The 15,974-nt window shown below is 44.1% G+C and overlaps 1 protein-coding gene across 1 annotated transcript; it reads right to left on the bottom strand.

The window, feature by feature from the left end:
• Positions 1 to 3,694: 3,694 nt before the first annotated feature.
• On the bottom strand, positions 3,695 to 4,573 carry LOC127218515 (polycomb group RING finger protein 6). The gene has a single exon (XM_051179546.1). It carries the CDS (start codon positions 4,571 to 4,573, stop codon positions 3,695 to 3,697), a length of 879 nt encoding a protein of 292 aa, XP_051035503.1.
• Between the last annotated feature and the right edge of the window lie 11,401 nt (positions 4,574 to 15,974).

A 15,974-nucleotide genomic window follows, 5' to 3' on the forward strand; every position in this document is an offset into this window, starting at 1 on the left:
TCCAACTGAACAAGCAACTGATGCATCACCACATAATAATAAGCTAGTTTCAGGCCTTGACTATAGATTAACGTTCTACCATGCTTTATGAGATAGGGGTCTCTCATTGTCCTAGGGCTCACCGCTTACGTTGTTTGGCTGGCTGCTTGCTTATCTCCAGTCCTGGTAGTGTTTCATCTCTTAGCTTTCCAAAGAGACCGGAGTTTCGCTGTGTATCAACCCTAGCTGTCCTAGAACTAGCTGTGTGAACCAGGCTGGCCTGAAACTCATAGATCCATCTGCCTCTTCGTCCTGAGTACTGGGATTAAAGGTGTGTGCCACCATTACCTGGACTTTTTAATGTACATTTGGTTTAAGCTTGCATGTATGCCTGGAATTACATACAGTTGTGAGCTGTCATGTGGGCGCTTGGAATTGAACTCTGATCCTTTGTAAGAGCAGCTGCTGGTGCTCTTAGCTGCTCCCAGAATTCCTTTTTTTGCCCTTGGGCATGAGGGCACCATAGCAGGAGGATTTTTTTTTTCCTTTGCAGTTATTCCCTTTAGGTTCACAGGTGTTGTAAGTTGTGTGTCCCCCATCTCCCTACTCCTGACTTTTACCCTCAAAGTTGCAGGTTTTCCTTGATCTTTCTGGTTCCTAAGAGGAAAAGCAAGACAGGAAATGACCTGTTTCCTGCAGACCAGAGCCTTCCTGTGGCCCTTCATCCCAAAGCATAAAATTAAAAAACCAGTATTGCCTCCCCCATCCTTTTAAGACAAAATTTCTAGAGTAGCTTCTGCATCTAGGTGAGTTTAAAGACTATTTCCTCTGCTTTGGGATGCTCACCCAACAACTTCCTAGGGTTTCCAGGGACTGCTCCAGTGGGTGGTGGCCTCCATTTGTGGGTCCCATGGTATCCAATGTTAGGCAGCCACTGCCTTCTCCACCAGGATCCAGTGGCTATCATCTGGTTTAGATCAAGCTTACCCTCCCTAAAGCATGGAGGGCAGGGTTCTTATGCAAGGTCCCCAGAGCATCCTTCAGAGCACAGCGGCACTGGCCAGGCATTTTCCACTCTGTACTTCAGGCTCCCAGGGTCAGGGCTCAGGGGGACATACTTCTGCCTTTTAATGGAAAGCATTAAGTCTTTTGTCATTTTTCCCTCAGAGCCATAGGGGGACAGGTGAGTACATGAAGACACAAGGGGCAAGAGAAGGCGGTGCCACTGTGACGATTATCCCCCTAGTGAATGGGACACTCCTATTTTGCCAGGCTGAAAATTTCAGCCTCATCGACTGCCTCACCAAGTTAGTGGGCGGTCAGAATGTGAGTCCCTCTCTTGCAATCTGCTAGTTCTTACACCTGCCCAGTATCTACCTGACAGCTCCTTACTGGAACCTGCCCTTTCTCCTCTGCCTCTCTGGAACAAGCTGTTGGAGCACAGACAGAGCCTTGAGAGTGGACTCATTTAAACTCTACTAGTAGCTCCATTCAAAATGACCAACAGTACCATGTGGACACCCTCACTGGGATATGAACACTGGAAATGCTTGGGTTCTGGGTAGAATTCAGACCTTCTCATACCCATCCAGTTTACCTAGGCGTGGGTAAGATCTGACCAAGACAACATAATAGGCAGCAGTGGATAGCAACATAGACACACCAGCAAAACCCAGAACCTTCCCACACGGTCTTAGCTAGGTGGGAGGGCCAGATATAAGCAAAATTAGTCTGAGCACATATTGTTATACCTCTCAATTCAGTGGCACACATCTCCATGATATGGCAAGTATTTATTTTCCTCTAACTTGAACTTGAGGTGTCTCTCTGGAGCTCTGTCCTGATGGAGCTTCAGAATTTGTGGCTGTGGAAGATACTCCTGACTCCTGACTGATTTGGTTCCACTTTATTTCTACCAAGATAACCACTACCTACAAAAGCCTTTACCCAACGCGACACAGAAGAAGTACAAAAACAGAGATACATGCATGAAGTCTCAGAATTAATTTGTACTGCTTTAAATTTAAGAGAACAGAGAGCAGCCACAGGCTAAGGGCACTGGCCTGTATAATACACATTCAGCTGCTCAACCAGTGGGCAGGGAAAAAGACTAACTGAAACAACACCCAAATAGCAAAAACAACTAGGCAGGCTTCAGTGCCAAAGCTCCATGGGGTCACTCGTACTGTAACTCAGAGGTCCTTCTTGTGGCTTATCTGCATAGTGGATGCCAGCTATGGAAGTCTTCTGATGAGCCAAGAGTTTGTGAGCTGTCCCATAGAGAAGCAGACTTCAGGGTGCTGTACAAATCTAGATGCATAACACTGGAAACCTGGAAGGAGACAGAAGTAGAAAATGTCCCCACCATTACTAGTCCAGTTTGTATTCAAATGAAACCTACAACAACATGCAATTGTAATAATCATTATAGTTCATTAGCTAATACCTCAACACCAACTGTAAATGCAAGACTATGGTGTTAGTTATCGTTCTATAACTAGAACAAGTAACTCATATAATCAACCTAAAAAGAGAAAAACGTTCATTTGGCTCACAGTTTCTGTAGTTCCAATCCACTGGTGGCTTGTTCCTGTTGATTTGGGACTATGGTGAGGCAGCACAGCATGAAAGGGAGTGTTAAACTCATGGGCAAAAGAAGAGAACAGGGGTATCACCATCTACTTTCAAGTTTACATTAATGTTCCAGTCCCACTCCTACCCTTCCCTTGGTTCTCAATGTCTCCCAATAGGGCTGATGTAACTGAAGGGGACCTTGAACTCCTGATCTTCCCTCTTCTTTCCCAAATTCTGAGATTACAGGCATGTGCCTCCATGGCCAACAGATTCTTTACAATTACCATTCTTTGTGTAATTTTTTAAAGTTTCCAATACAGATTTTAAAATGTGGCTTCTGTGAATCAGAGCCTATAAGATATCTTTTAGAAACCATGAGGATGTCAATTTTTGGGGGAAAAAACAAGTACTTAAAATTGAAGTCTCTACATTAAAGTGAGCCTACAAACAACCTTATTTTTTAATCCCAGTAACAAGATCATAGGAAAACAGATAGCAAGCAAACATTCAACCAGTAAAAGTGACTTGTTGAAGAAACAATAAGCACTCTAGAAACATCTTAATTTAACCCGAACTTTTAAGGTACGTTAAGATATCTTACTACACGAAAGGTTTATTATGGTTTTAGTCATACAACCCAACTGGAGGCAGTTTCTTCCTATAATATATTAATTTCTACCTTTTAGAACTGAATAATACCTCTTCAGGAGTGATGTCAGTTACGAAACAGGTAACTTCAAAATATGCTGACAGCAATCAAAAGTACTACCCAAAAAAGGTGGGTTTTGTGAGTTTACTCTTCAATTTAACGAAGACTTGCCTTGAACCGCTGGTATGTTGTTTTCCAAAAGGACGAACACTGGAAGCCATCGCAAACAGCAGAATCTCAAACAACTTGAAAGAACAGGCTCAACCAAAGAGAAAACTGTCAACAACTTATCTCAAAGATGAGATGCAACATTCAACTTCACAGTTCTTGGAATCCCAAGGAATTTTAAAAGTCAGTATTTTGTATCCCATTCTTCCCTATTAGGGTACAGGTATGTCAGAAACAGTACAAATTCTAATGATTCCATATTTTCAAGAACTCGTCAGTAAGATGCAGTTTTGCCTTCTTACTTTCTGTCCTTTCCTACTACGTTTAGCAAGCCACGTTCAGAGGAGGAAGCACGATACTGTAATAAAGGGCCAGTAGACCGTCCTGCAGCCCAGCCTCCCCTACTGCACACTGCACTTCTTGTAGACTTTGAGAGTTCTTTAGCAACTGACCACCACACATGATATCTACCCGATAAGCTGCAGCAAGCTCCATTTTTCTTTTGAGAAACTTTTCTATGTGTCCAATGGTTGCATTTCCTGAGACTCGCACAAACTTCATTTTCAGTGGCTTAAAATGTTCAATGTCTGCATTAGTGTCCATAGACTCCAGTACTAAAGACATATCAGGTTCCACAAATTCCATAATGTTTCCTTCGCTTGGACCAGTAGCAGGTTTTGAAGTTTCTGGACAATTTTCTTTGGAGAATTCATGCCTTTGCTTTTTTTCTTTTTCCTCTAGGCCTGCCACTAATTTGTACACTATGCTTTGTAAATGTGGATCCAACCTCAGGTTATTATGAGGTTTGGCCTCGTGCACCACAATGTTGCACTTTGGACATTTGTTGCTATGTTCAAAATGTTTTATGATGCAGCTTTTACAGAAGGAGTGAAGACATTCTGTAATAGTTGCTGCATCTATTAAGTAACCTTTGCAAATATAACAAGAGATGTACGGTGTCAGCTGCGAGAGAGGAACAAGGTGCTCTTCCTGGTTGGCCCTCTCCCACCCCAGGTGAAGAAGCCTGGATCCTGAGCGGCCCAGAGTCCCTGTCTTGCTCTGGGCAGACCTGCCCTGCCTGGCAGCTGAGTGGGCTGTGGCAATTACCTGAGGTGAGGTCTGGAGTGGGGGTGACAAGGCCCTTGCTCTCTCTACTCTGGCGTCTTCCAGGCTACCCTTTGGGACCACTAGGTCACTTTCCATGGTTGACTGAGCAAACCACAAACCCGTGGAGGAGAGACAAACCAGGAAGCGAAACCACACGGTCAGGGGAGACCAAGGCGAAACGAGGTGAGGTGACCGAGATGCGAGGCTAGACCGTTGGGCCAGATGAGACCTCTAGGCGAAGACAGAGCTGAGTAGCTATTGGCGGGCAAAGATGTCAGGCATTAAGACCAGTAGCGAAGCAGAGAGGAACAGGGTGGCTAACACACAAGCCGCTTGGCAAAGGAAGGAGAAGAAGCCAAGCACGGGGTAGGCGAGGCAATGTGGGGAACCAATGAGGAAGGTCTTCAAGGTTACTTGGGAAAATCTTGTCTAAGCCAATCACACGTTACAATGTTCAGGATCAACATCCGCCTTTCCAAAGGCTTCCTGTTTCACAAAGCGGAGGTGTATGTGTGTGCGGGGTAGGGGTGGTTCTGGAGGAGTGGGGGTGGGAGGTGGAGCTGTGGCCTGGATGTATTGTATGAGAGAAGAATTAAATAAATCCACTAAAATCACATTCCAGCCTAAGATTCTGTTTGTCTCAATTTATGCACACAACACTGAAATGGATCTCATGTGATGTTAGGAATAATAATGATTTCCAGGCTGGAGAGATGGCTTAGTGCCTAAGAGCGCTGGCTGCTCTTCCAGAGGACCCGGGGACCCAGGTTCAATTCCCAGCACCCACAGGACAGCTCACAACTATAACTCCAGTTTCAGGACCTTCCCACAAATATGGATGCAGGCAAAACACCAATGTACATAAAAAAAAAACCTCTTGCCGGGCAATTGTGACATTTTAATATCAGCACCTGGGAGGCAGAGGAAGATGGATCTCTGTGAATTCGAGTCCAGCCTGGTCACAAAGTGAGTTCCAGGAGGGCCAGACCTATTACACAGAAAGATCTTGTCTTGAACTCCCCATCCCAAATAACTCTAAATAAATAAACCTAATAAATGAATGAATGAATGAAGAAAGAAAGGAAGAAAGAAAGATTTCTGATTGAGCACCAAATATGTGCTCCTCTGGAAAACCATATTAATCCAAGATTACTTTTGTTAGGAAGTATGCTGTTCCTGTTTTGAAACTTGTCAATTTATTTGGAAGAATGATATATTGGACCACCTACATAAGCCTTATTTATTTATTTATTTATTTATTTATTTATTTATTTATTTATTTATTTGAGATACTGTTTTATTCTGCAGCCCAGGCTGGCCTGGTACTCATGATGTGCTCCAAACTGGCCTTGAACTTGAGGTTCTCCTGCTTCACTCTCGCATGCTCTAGGATTGACAGATATGTACTACCATACACAACCTTGTTTCTCTAATCAGAACTCTTTTCACTTATTTTGGCATTTACTTTTGCTACAGCAGCAACATGTCTATGAAATACTTTGTCTCAGTGTGTTGGTTCCAGTTTTTGACATCTTCATTGTGTTCCTGTTTTATTTTGAGACAGAGTCTGCAAATGTAGCCCTGGCTGGCCTAGAACTACTAGGCTGTCTTCTATGTCCAGAGTGGTGGGGATTATACACATGTACCACCACACTCCGGTGTTTGTGTTCTCTGATGGCAGAAGTTTGGTTTTGTTTTAAAAAGGGACAGGGCTTAATGTAGCAATGCTGTAGTTAAAATTGACCTTAAATTCCTAGTCTCTGGCTTCTCAGAAATTTTAGTTTTGTTCTGTCTTGATATATCTAAGAAATCAGTGCCAAGTCTAATGTTGAGAAGTTCCTGTAGTATTTACTTGTTAGCATTTTTGGTTTTAAGTGGTCTATTTTGATTTTGGATGCATTTTTTATTTCTTGTATTTGCGATGTGTGTGTGCTTCCCTGTTTCTGTGCATGTGTATGTACAGGCTAGACTCTAGCTACTATAGATTGCTATCAGATGTTTTCCTCAACCACATTCCACCTTATTTTTGGGGACCAGGTCCATCAGTGAAGCTGGAGCTCACAGGTCCAATGACACTGGTTGGTCAGGGCCTCTGGGATCTCTACCTGTCTCTGTTTCCCCAGCAATGTTATTACAGATAGATGCTTGTGATCCCTCTTTTATGTGGATGCTGGAAATCTGCATTCAGGTCCTTTACCTACCAAGCCATCTCCCTGGCCCTTGAGTTCATTATTTTAAATGATGGAAGATAAGGACCCTACCTCACAGTTTTCTATATGTGCATGCAGCTTAGCAAAAAACCTTTGTTTTTGAGAGGAGTATTCTTTTCTCATTAACTTGTCTTGGAACTTTAATTTTAAAAAATTACTGGACAACACACATTAGGGTTAATTTCTGGGATGTTTATGCTACCTATACTAACTCCTTTCAGTGGGAGATATTTTTTTTTCCTGTCCATTGATTCCTTTTTGTTTTTCCTGATAATATTTTTACATCATGCACCCTAATCACACTCACTTCTCAGTCTTCCCAGATGTGCCCCCACTGTTATGATAGTCTCCCCCCCTCAAAAAAAAAAAAAGAAGAAAAGAAAACAAAAGCACAAGTCCAATTTGTGTTGCCTATATACTCATTGGAGCATGGTCAAACTCCTGTAGCCGACCCCTTAAAGAAAACTGAGTTTAGGGGTGGAGAGCTGGCTGGCTCAGCAGTTAAGAGCACTGGTTGCTCTTCCAGAGGACCCAGGTTCAATTCCCAGCACCCACATGGCAGATCACAACTGTCTCTAACTCCAGTTCCAGGGATCTGACTCCTTCACAGTAATGCACATAAAATGAATTTAAGTAAATTATTTTGAAAAAAAGAAAACTGAGTTCAGGTCTGGCAGTGGTGGCACACGCCTTTAGTCTCAGTCCTCAGGAGGCAGAGGCAGGTGGATCTCTGTGAGTTCAAGGCCAGCCTGGTCTACAGAGTGAGTTCCAGCACATACTCCAAAGCTACAGGCAAACTCTGTCTCAAAGACAAAAACAAAGGGCTGGGGAGATAGCTCAGTGGTTAAGAGCACTGACTGCTCTTCCAGAGGATCTGGGTTCAATTCCCAGCACCCACACGGTGGCTCACAACTGTCTGTAACTCCAGTTCCAGGGGATCTGTCACTTTCACACCAATGAACATAAAATGTACTTAAATAAATTATAAAAACTCAAAGACAAAAACAAAACAAAAAAAAAAAAAAAAAGGAACAGGAACAAAAAACAAAAGAGAAAGAAGAAAACTAGTTCTTTGCCACCCACATCCTGGTCATAAGCCTTCAATTGTGTTGCACTTCACTTTAGCATCTTTATCATACCTTTAAAGAGTTCTCTTCTATGTTGTTTAGGCAGTGGCGGTAGGGTGAGAGTAGAGTTTTTCACAGAAGCCTCTTTCTCAGCTGTGATTCTGCAGTCATCAATATCACTGCAAAAGTAGCTTTCTGGCTTTTTGCAATCAGTGAGAGCACAGATTACGGACTTGCACATGGTTTCTGGTGAACAGCATGAACCATGAACATCCACATGGTCTCCTGGCATCAGCACATGCCAGAGACTTCAGCATGGTCTTCAGTGGCAGTACAGACCACAGATATCAACACAGTCCTCTGCCAGAGCATGGGCCACAGCCATCATCATAGCCCTGGGTGGCAGCAAGGGCCAAAACTTCCACATGGTCTCCAGGGCAACATAGATAAAGGACACTAATATGGTCCCTGGTAGCAGCCTATAGACATCAAAATGACCTCAGATGTCAGCGTAGGCCACCCACATCAACATGGACACCAGCAACATCATGCCCCAAGGATATCAATATGGCTTCATGAGGCTGCACAGACCATGGCACTTGGTGGTAACATTTGGCCCAGATATCAATACAGCCGCTGGCCACAGCAGGACCACAGACACAAACATGGCCCTTGCTAGCAGCATGGTCCATGGATCCCAACATGGCCTTCTACTGCAATACAGGCCACTCATGTCAGCATGGATTCTGGCAGCAACCCAGACCACAGACACTAATAAGGCCTTCTGTAGCACCACAGACTACAGACATTCTCCTGGTCTCCAGTGGGAGCAAGGGCCTTGGAAATCTACACGGCCAGTGGCAGTCCAGACCACAGTCATCCATATGAACCTCCGGCTTCAACATGCCCTGGGGTATCAGGCAGTGGATACCAACACAGCCTCCAGGGGCAGCATGGACCATAGAGGTCTTTCAAGGAGGTCCAACCTAGAAAATGAACCATTCTTCATCTCAGATATCCTGTCATTGCTTAGAACCAGGGTGATGATGCATGCGGCTGGGCAGAGTGTTCTGGCCCTACTCAGCAAGGACATGTTCCCAGTCACCCTCCTCATGTCTCTACTTCTGCCTCTCTCCACCTCTCACTTACCACTCCAGGATGAACTTGGACTGGAGATCCTCCTGCATCAGGCCCCCAATACCAGGATTGCCGGCATTCCACTATGGTGAGGTGTAACTGGGTTTTTAGAAAGGTCTCAAGTGCTGGTTGTACTTCTTCATCCAGGATCTTCATCCAGGAACTCTGGGAAGCCCCGGATGTGCATCTTGGTGTATTTGGTGTTGCCTGTGCTTTGCTAATGTGTCACTTCTTGCTCCTTTCTTCCCTGGTGGCAGCCTTGCCTGTGATGAGCTGGTGGCGAAAGCTTTCATGTCTACTTCCTTGTGGAGGCGGGCCCCTTTAATGGGGGCAGGGAATCTGTTGTGCTAAGGCCAGCACCATTGGGGAGCTCTGGCTCCTGCTCTGGTACTGTGGGTGCCTGCAGTGTTTCCTAAGAACCCCTGGGGTCTGGCTCGCCTCCCCGAATTGTGCTCTTGCAAGTAGGCACCAAATTGTGCCTCTGCACCTAGGCAGCATGATGGGAGCCTTGAGGCACAGGGCGATGTCCCGCCCTGCCCTCAAGCCTGCCGACCTTCTTGCCTTTCTTTTTTCTTTTCCTCTTTATTCTGGGCAGGTATTTGGTAAATGTCTTCATTATGCCTGTTACTGGCTCTGCCACCGGGCCAGAGTGCTAACCTATGTCTAGAATTTTTTTTTTCCGGGTACTGCAAACATGCCTAAGTTTTCAAAGGCCCGTCTTGCGGTTCCCCAAACCACATCCACATACTGGTATCATGAAAATTATGGATTGCAGCGTTATGAAGTCAGGAATCAGAGGATAGGATGTCTGCCGCATGGAAATGCTGCATTTCAGGACCAGTGTTGGGGGAGGGGCTGTAAGCTCAGAACACAGATATGGAAGCTGACTACCTTAGGTATTAGAGGCCACCCCAGAGAATATGCTGAGGTTTCTTGCACTATCCGGTTTATGTAAGAATTTTTTTTTTTTTTTCGCGAAATGCCGTTTAAAAGTTAAAGGGATGCTGTTTTGGCACACATTCCTTTTCATCTTTGTCTCAGAGGAGGCCCTCTCATAGTGGGCCGCCCTACAGCATTGTTATTCCACACTGAAGGCAGGGAAACAAGCTTTTGTATCGGGAGCCTCACGCTGAGCCAGCTGGGAGAGTTTGTGTGACTGCCGCACTCCTGTGCACATCTCAGTTTGTAATTCCTCCCATGTTGCAGCAGAATGCATATGTAACTGAATGACCTAATTTCCTTCTCCACTGCAACTTTTTCCTGTCACGACGCCAGTATCTTCTAGTACAAGGATTTTTTTTTTTTCGAAATGCCGTTTAAAAGCTTACAGCCCCTCCCCCAACACTCGTCCTGAAAAGCAGCATGTCAGGATGCCAGTGTCTTCTAGTGCCTGGCATCCACCTCTAAGCAGGACAGATGGTGGAGGAAAGGGAGTCTTTGTTTTGTTTTGTTTTTGAGACAGGTTTCTTTGTGTAGCTCTGGTTGTCCTGGAACTCATTCTGCGGACCAAGCTGGCCTCAAACTCACAGATCTGACTTCCTGTGCTGGGATTAAAGGCATGTGCCACCACTGCCAGGCAGGAAAGGGAGTTTTTTTTTTTTTTTATTATTTCCAATTCATGTATAAGTGTTGGGACCATAAAGGGAGACTATCCAATGAAGACCAGCATGCTACAAATGGAATTTCAGGTTTCTGTTTCTCTGCCCTACCCCCTCATGCCAGGTGTGTGTGTGTGTGTGTGTGTGTGTGTGTGTGTGTGTGTGTTAGAGAGAGAGAGAGAGAGGATTTGATGTGAGATGTGTGTTGTGAGTGTGGGTGCCAACATGCCATGGCTCACACATGGAGGTCAGAGTAGCAATTTCCTGCAGTTGGTTCTCCTTCCATAGTGCAGTCCACACATGGGACTCAGGCTGTCAGGACCTTTTGGGTTTTGTTTCTTTGTTGCTTCCACCTCCTTGTATTTTTCCTCTGTGGACCAGGTTGGCCTAGAATCACAGTGTAGCTGAGGATGGCTTTGAACTCCTAATCTCCTTTCCACCACCTCCCAAGTGCTGGAGTCACCTGCATGGATCCCCAAACCCAGCTTGAGTGTCTTAGCAGAGAAAGTGGAATGCAGAAAATGGCTCAAGGGAAAATGTAGATTTCCCTCAGTACTCCCCAGGTTCCAAGGCTGGCTTCCAAGGAGGACTGTAGATATTTTGTCAAGGCTTCAGGAGGTTCTGTCATTGCCAGAATTTACAACTAACAACACTAGTGTAGGAACATGTATGGCATGTTTTAAGTGTGGTGATAATAAGACTTCTATGTAGTAAACATGCTGTACTTATAGGTTGTTGTGGTTTCTCATGAGAGAACCCAGTCCACTCAACCCCAGTTTGTCTGTCTTTATTTCCTGACTGCCCCCAAGTCAGGTCAGTCCTTGAGGCCATGCAAGGATGTGGCAGAAGGGCATGGAACAGTTAGGAGATGGGGTCTTTCAAGAGGAAATGAATCACTTGTGTAGAACTTGGAGGTTTTGTAGACTGGTCCTGTTTCCTGTTTCTCTTAACTTCCTGTGTGGGGCTGACATGTGATTTGTTGGCTTCCTGATGGCCGGGTCAAAGTAAGATGCTACTCCAAAAAGGCACAAGCATTTGAAACAGGATTGGGGGAGAGACTATAATGCTACAAAGGGAAGACAGGGAGAAGATGGTCATTTATGAGTGAAGGCAATCCTTTCTTCCTGTGGCACAAAAGGAACCACACTCCAATGCTTGAAGTAGGAGAAAAGAAATGTTATTTGGAAGTATGCATCATGATCTTACAGATCTGTCTCTAGCTTCAATAGTGTTGGGGTTTAAAAAAATCAAGGAGCAGCCAGGCGGTGGTGGGGTACACCTTTAGTCCCAGCACTTGGGAGGCAGAGACAGGTGGATCTCTGTGAGTTTGAGGCCAGCCTGGTCTACAGAGCTAGTTCCAGGACAGACAGGATTGATACTCAGCGAAACCCTGTCTGGGAAGACAAAAAAGCAACCAACAAACAAAAATCAGGGAGCTAGCTGGGCAGTGGGCTCTCTGTGAGTTTGAGGCCAGCCTGATCTACAGAGCAATTACTAGGACAGTCAGGACTGTTGCACAGAGAAACCCTGTCTTGGAAAACAACAACCAAACACGAAACAAAACAAAAAACAAGGAGCTCTTCTTTTTTCTTCCACTAGTTTGTATTCGAAAGTTCTGACCCATCCTGATGGCCATCTGTGTCCTGCACCAGTCAACATCAGTTTTGTGTGTGTGGCCAGCCAGGAACTTCTACACTCATAGTTTTCCCAAAAAACTGGAGGCTGTCACCAACCTCCTGGCAACTACAGGACCCCAACACTTACCTTTCTCCAGACTTCCACTCCCACTTCAACTCCATGGCAATGATGGGCAAGGAGCCTATTCTTTTCTGAGGTAGCTAAGCAGGAGCATTGCGGCAATGCACAGCTTTTGAAAATGTGAAAGCCTTGCAGTGGCAATGCCCTGGGGGTGAGTAGGCATTTGTTCATGTCTTCCCAGGAACAGTGTCTCACAACATACAACACACATATGCAAAGCTGTTTGTACTTAGTAAATGGGTATATAGAAAAGGTATGTTATGTACGTTTTGACATGGAAGTAACCTGAAAGGCTGTTGAAATGACCACTGAACAAAACTGATTGGGTACATCTGTGAGAGTTATAAGAATTATTGATTATATCTGGATGGAAGTGGCAATTTTTAAATATATTTTTATTTTCTTATTTTGTGTGTATGAGTGTTTTGCCTGCATGGTGTGGTACCCGAGGAGGTGGGGAGCCTCCATGTGGATGCTGAGAATCCAAAGTAGGTCCTGGATACTCCTCAAATATATAACTACTTGATCCCTCTCACCTTTAAGTGAGAACTAAGTATAATATGTAGGAAAAGGGATGTGCTTGAAATGTTGATCTTTAGCTCTTTGTTTGACTAAATTTTTCAAAGTTATAACATTAATGCAGTAAAATGTTTATATGGCACATAAATGCTCTCACATGAATAATAAAAGTTGGCAGTGACAAAATGGCTCAATTAAAGGATGATCCAGGCCAGGCATGTGGCTCACACCTTAAATCCCAATATTTGTGAGGCCCGAAGCAGATCTCTGTGAGTTTGAGGCCTGCCTAGTCTACACAGCAATTTCCAGGGCCAACTATAATTTGAGCTACGATATGATTAATCCTGTGTCTTTTGTCAACTGGAAGTTTCACAATTGTTATTTACGTTATAATGCACGTTGTAAACACACACACAATCAGAATGGGAATGAAACCAGGTGGAAGGGCCTTTCCTAGCATTCACAGCTCCCAGCATGGTATAAAAGAAACAAAAGAAAACAAAACTGTGTCCTCTTTTTTTTTTTTTTAGTGGTTTGTTAATAAATTAATAAGTAACCCAGGGCTGGTATTGTGTTTGCTAGACCTAGTGTTTACTCGGTGCTGAAGGTTCAAAGTTTTCTTTCTTCACTTGTGGACTAGTAACTCCTTTAAGCTACAGCTGGTTCTTTGATTTTTTTCCCCTTGTTTAACATCTAAAGTTTACTTTCCTGGCTATGTTTCTAAGTAGGGCCAGAGCCTTCAGGGGTGCTCCCTGAAAGCAGAATAGACCCCACTGCCTCCTTTGGCCTTGTGTTTCTCAGTGAATTCAAATTTTTCTCTTTTGTCTCTGCTCCCTTTAGATGTTTATCTACCACATTCCTGGCATTCCAGTGCTAGCCTCTCTCTTTGATGTCAGTCAGCCACCCCCTCCATAAAGTGCTTGTACCCTTGTTTGAGGCAGACCCACCAGAGCAAGGAGGACAGCATTATTTTTAAGTTCTTGCACTCTGCAGAGCCCAGCAGCTGAGCTCGACAAGTATTTTCAACTTCTGTAGCTGGCCAACCTCTTCAGCAGTCTCGAGGGATATTCCTTCTATATACTTAGTTGGTGGTGAGGAGAAACTCTTTGAAAGAGGATTATCAAAATGCCATACCTGTGAGTCTAGAGAAAGGTAAACACCATGTAGAGGCAGGCATGGCAGCTCATGTTTGTAATTCTAGTACTCAGGAGACAAAGACAGAAGGATTCAAGGCCATCTTTGGGTGCATAGTGCTTTTCTGGTCAGTGTGGGCTCCACAGAAAGATCCTGATTTATTTATTTTTTTTAATGTGTGTATATTTGGAAGGAAAGAGAACATTTAAAGCTGTTGACAATACCTTATAGTCTGTAGAAGGTGTGTTTTGTCCCTTTAGATGAGTAGCAAGCTGCAACTGGATAGGAGCGCAAGACGCACGGAACAGAGCAAACCTACTCTTTACGATTCAAGGCCACACAAAGATTAAATACGTAGAAAGCCACGTTTAACTATAACAGGGACCCCAATATGGGTAACCGATGTCTGTCCAGGTACAATTGAGCAATTACTAACATTAAGCTGTATCTCAAGTATGTTGCACATTTAGAAAACTTGTTATCTTTTTTCAAAATCTTCAAGTTTCATAAATTCTTTACCTTATAATTTAGTATGCAAAATCTTAGGTTTCCAGTTGCATTCAATTATGTAATTTTGTTTTCAAGAAAGGGTTTCTCGGTAGCTTTGGATTAAGTAAGCTACATGTTGAGGCAGGAGTTAGCTCATGGTAGGCAATAAGGAAATGAACCAAATGAACTGGAGAGCTTAGTATAATTAACAGCAAGACACCTGTAAAGTCACAAGGTAGTAATGCTGGGCAAGTGACAAATAAGCCAGACTCAAAAAGGGCCATGGTGGGGGGGGGGGGTCTTCAACTTCCATAACTGAGTGAGCAGGACACAAATATCAAACAATCATGTCTCTCATTGAATCAGGGACATAGGCACATAGATCCTTTATTGGCTCAGTCAATGACAGCCCAGAGAATTAACCAGTCTCAACAGAGAGTACCTCAGTTAGAATTTCAATGGTTCTTTCCTCCTTTTGAAATCACTCACAATTCTAGAGAGTGCCACTCTTCCTTAATTCCTCACTTTTCTATAACTTTTTTTTTTTTTTTGCTTTAAAACTGTTGATTTTGTTATGTGAATTTCAACTCACTTAAAAATCTATCAAATCACAGAGCTCAGGTGGCTGAAGGAAAAGGATCTTGAGTTCAAGGCCAGCTTGACCTACACATCAAGATCCTGTCTCAAACAAAACAAAACTCAATCATCTGTGGGTTTTGCTTTTTGTTTTAGGAAGAGGACACTTTTAGGAAGAGGACACTCGGGAGCAAAACAAGATTCATATGAGAAAAGGCCACCCTTAAGCTCTGAGGGCAAGGTAAGTATTTTGCTAGCAATTTCTGTTCTTCATCAAAGCATGAGGCTAAGCTTTAAGTTGTACAGCTTGTCCCTGTGCTGTCTGTGCATGCTAATGCCTTCAGCAGGGGATCAGCCCTGACTGGCAGGGGGCTGGGCAGCTCCTGGAGAAGCAGGAATGCCAAGCCATCCAGGAGCCCGTCTCTTCTCCATACCCCTCCTGCTCCTGCCCCTCTGCCATGGCGCCACCACCCCTCCTCCTCCCTCTCTTCTTCCCTCTCTTCTGTAACTCTTAATAAATATCACTTGCATCAGCCTTGGTGGCGCACACCTTTAATCCGGGCACTCAAGGAGGCAGAGGCAGGCATTCTCTGAGAATTCGAGGCCAGCCTGGCCTACAAAGCAAGTTCCAGGACAACCAGGGCTACACGGAGAGTCTGGCTCCACAAAAACCAAAACCAAAGCCAGAACAAACAAATAGATAAATCTTACCTGTCACTTTGCATACCCCCACAAAAGTGCACCTTATTCATTGCACTGGTACAACAGTGAGCTCAGAGCTACTGTGTCTCAGGACAGTCTGAGGAATGTGAGTGGCTGACATCTTAGGTATTTGTGGCATGTATAAGTGAGCTGTAAAATGATCTCATTGGTCTGAAAACCCTGCATCAATATGATGGATACATGTGCAAGTTTGTCATGTGTTAGCATTAAAATGATAAATATTATAATTTGATTTTAGTTTCCCTTTGTCTTTTCTAGTTGTTGGTTTATAGAATGGTAAGTAATC

The sequence above is a fragment of the Phodopus roborovskii genome, unplaced genomic scaffold, assembly GCF_943737965.1.
Source record: "Phodopus roborovskii unplaced genomic scaffold, PHOROB, whole genome shotgun sequence".
Classification (NCBI taxonomy): Eukaryota; Metazoa; Chordata; class Mammalia; order Rodentia; family Cricetidae; genus Phodopus; species Phodopus roborovskii.

Excerpts from the sequence above, each read along its gene's own strand:
- LOC127218515 (XM_051179546.1), bottom strand. The coding sequence starts at position 4,573 with ATGGAAAGTGACCTAGTGGTCCCAAAGGGTAGCCTGGAAGACGCCAGA.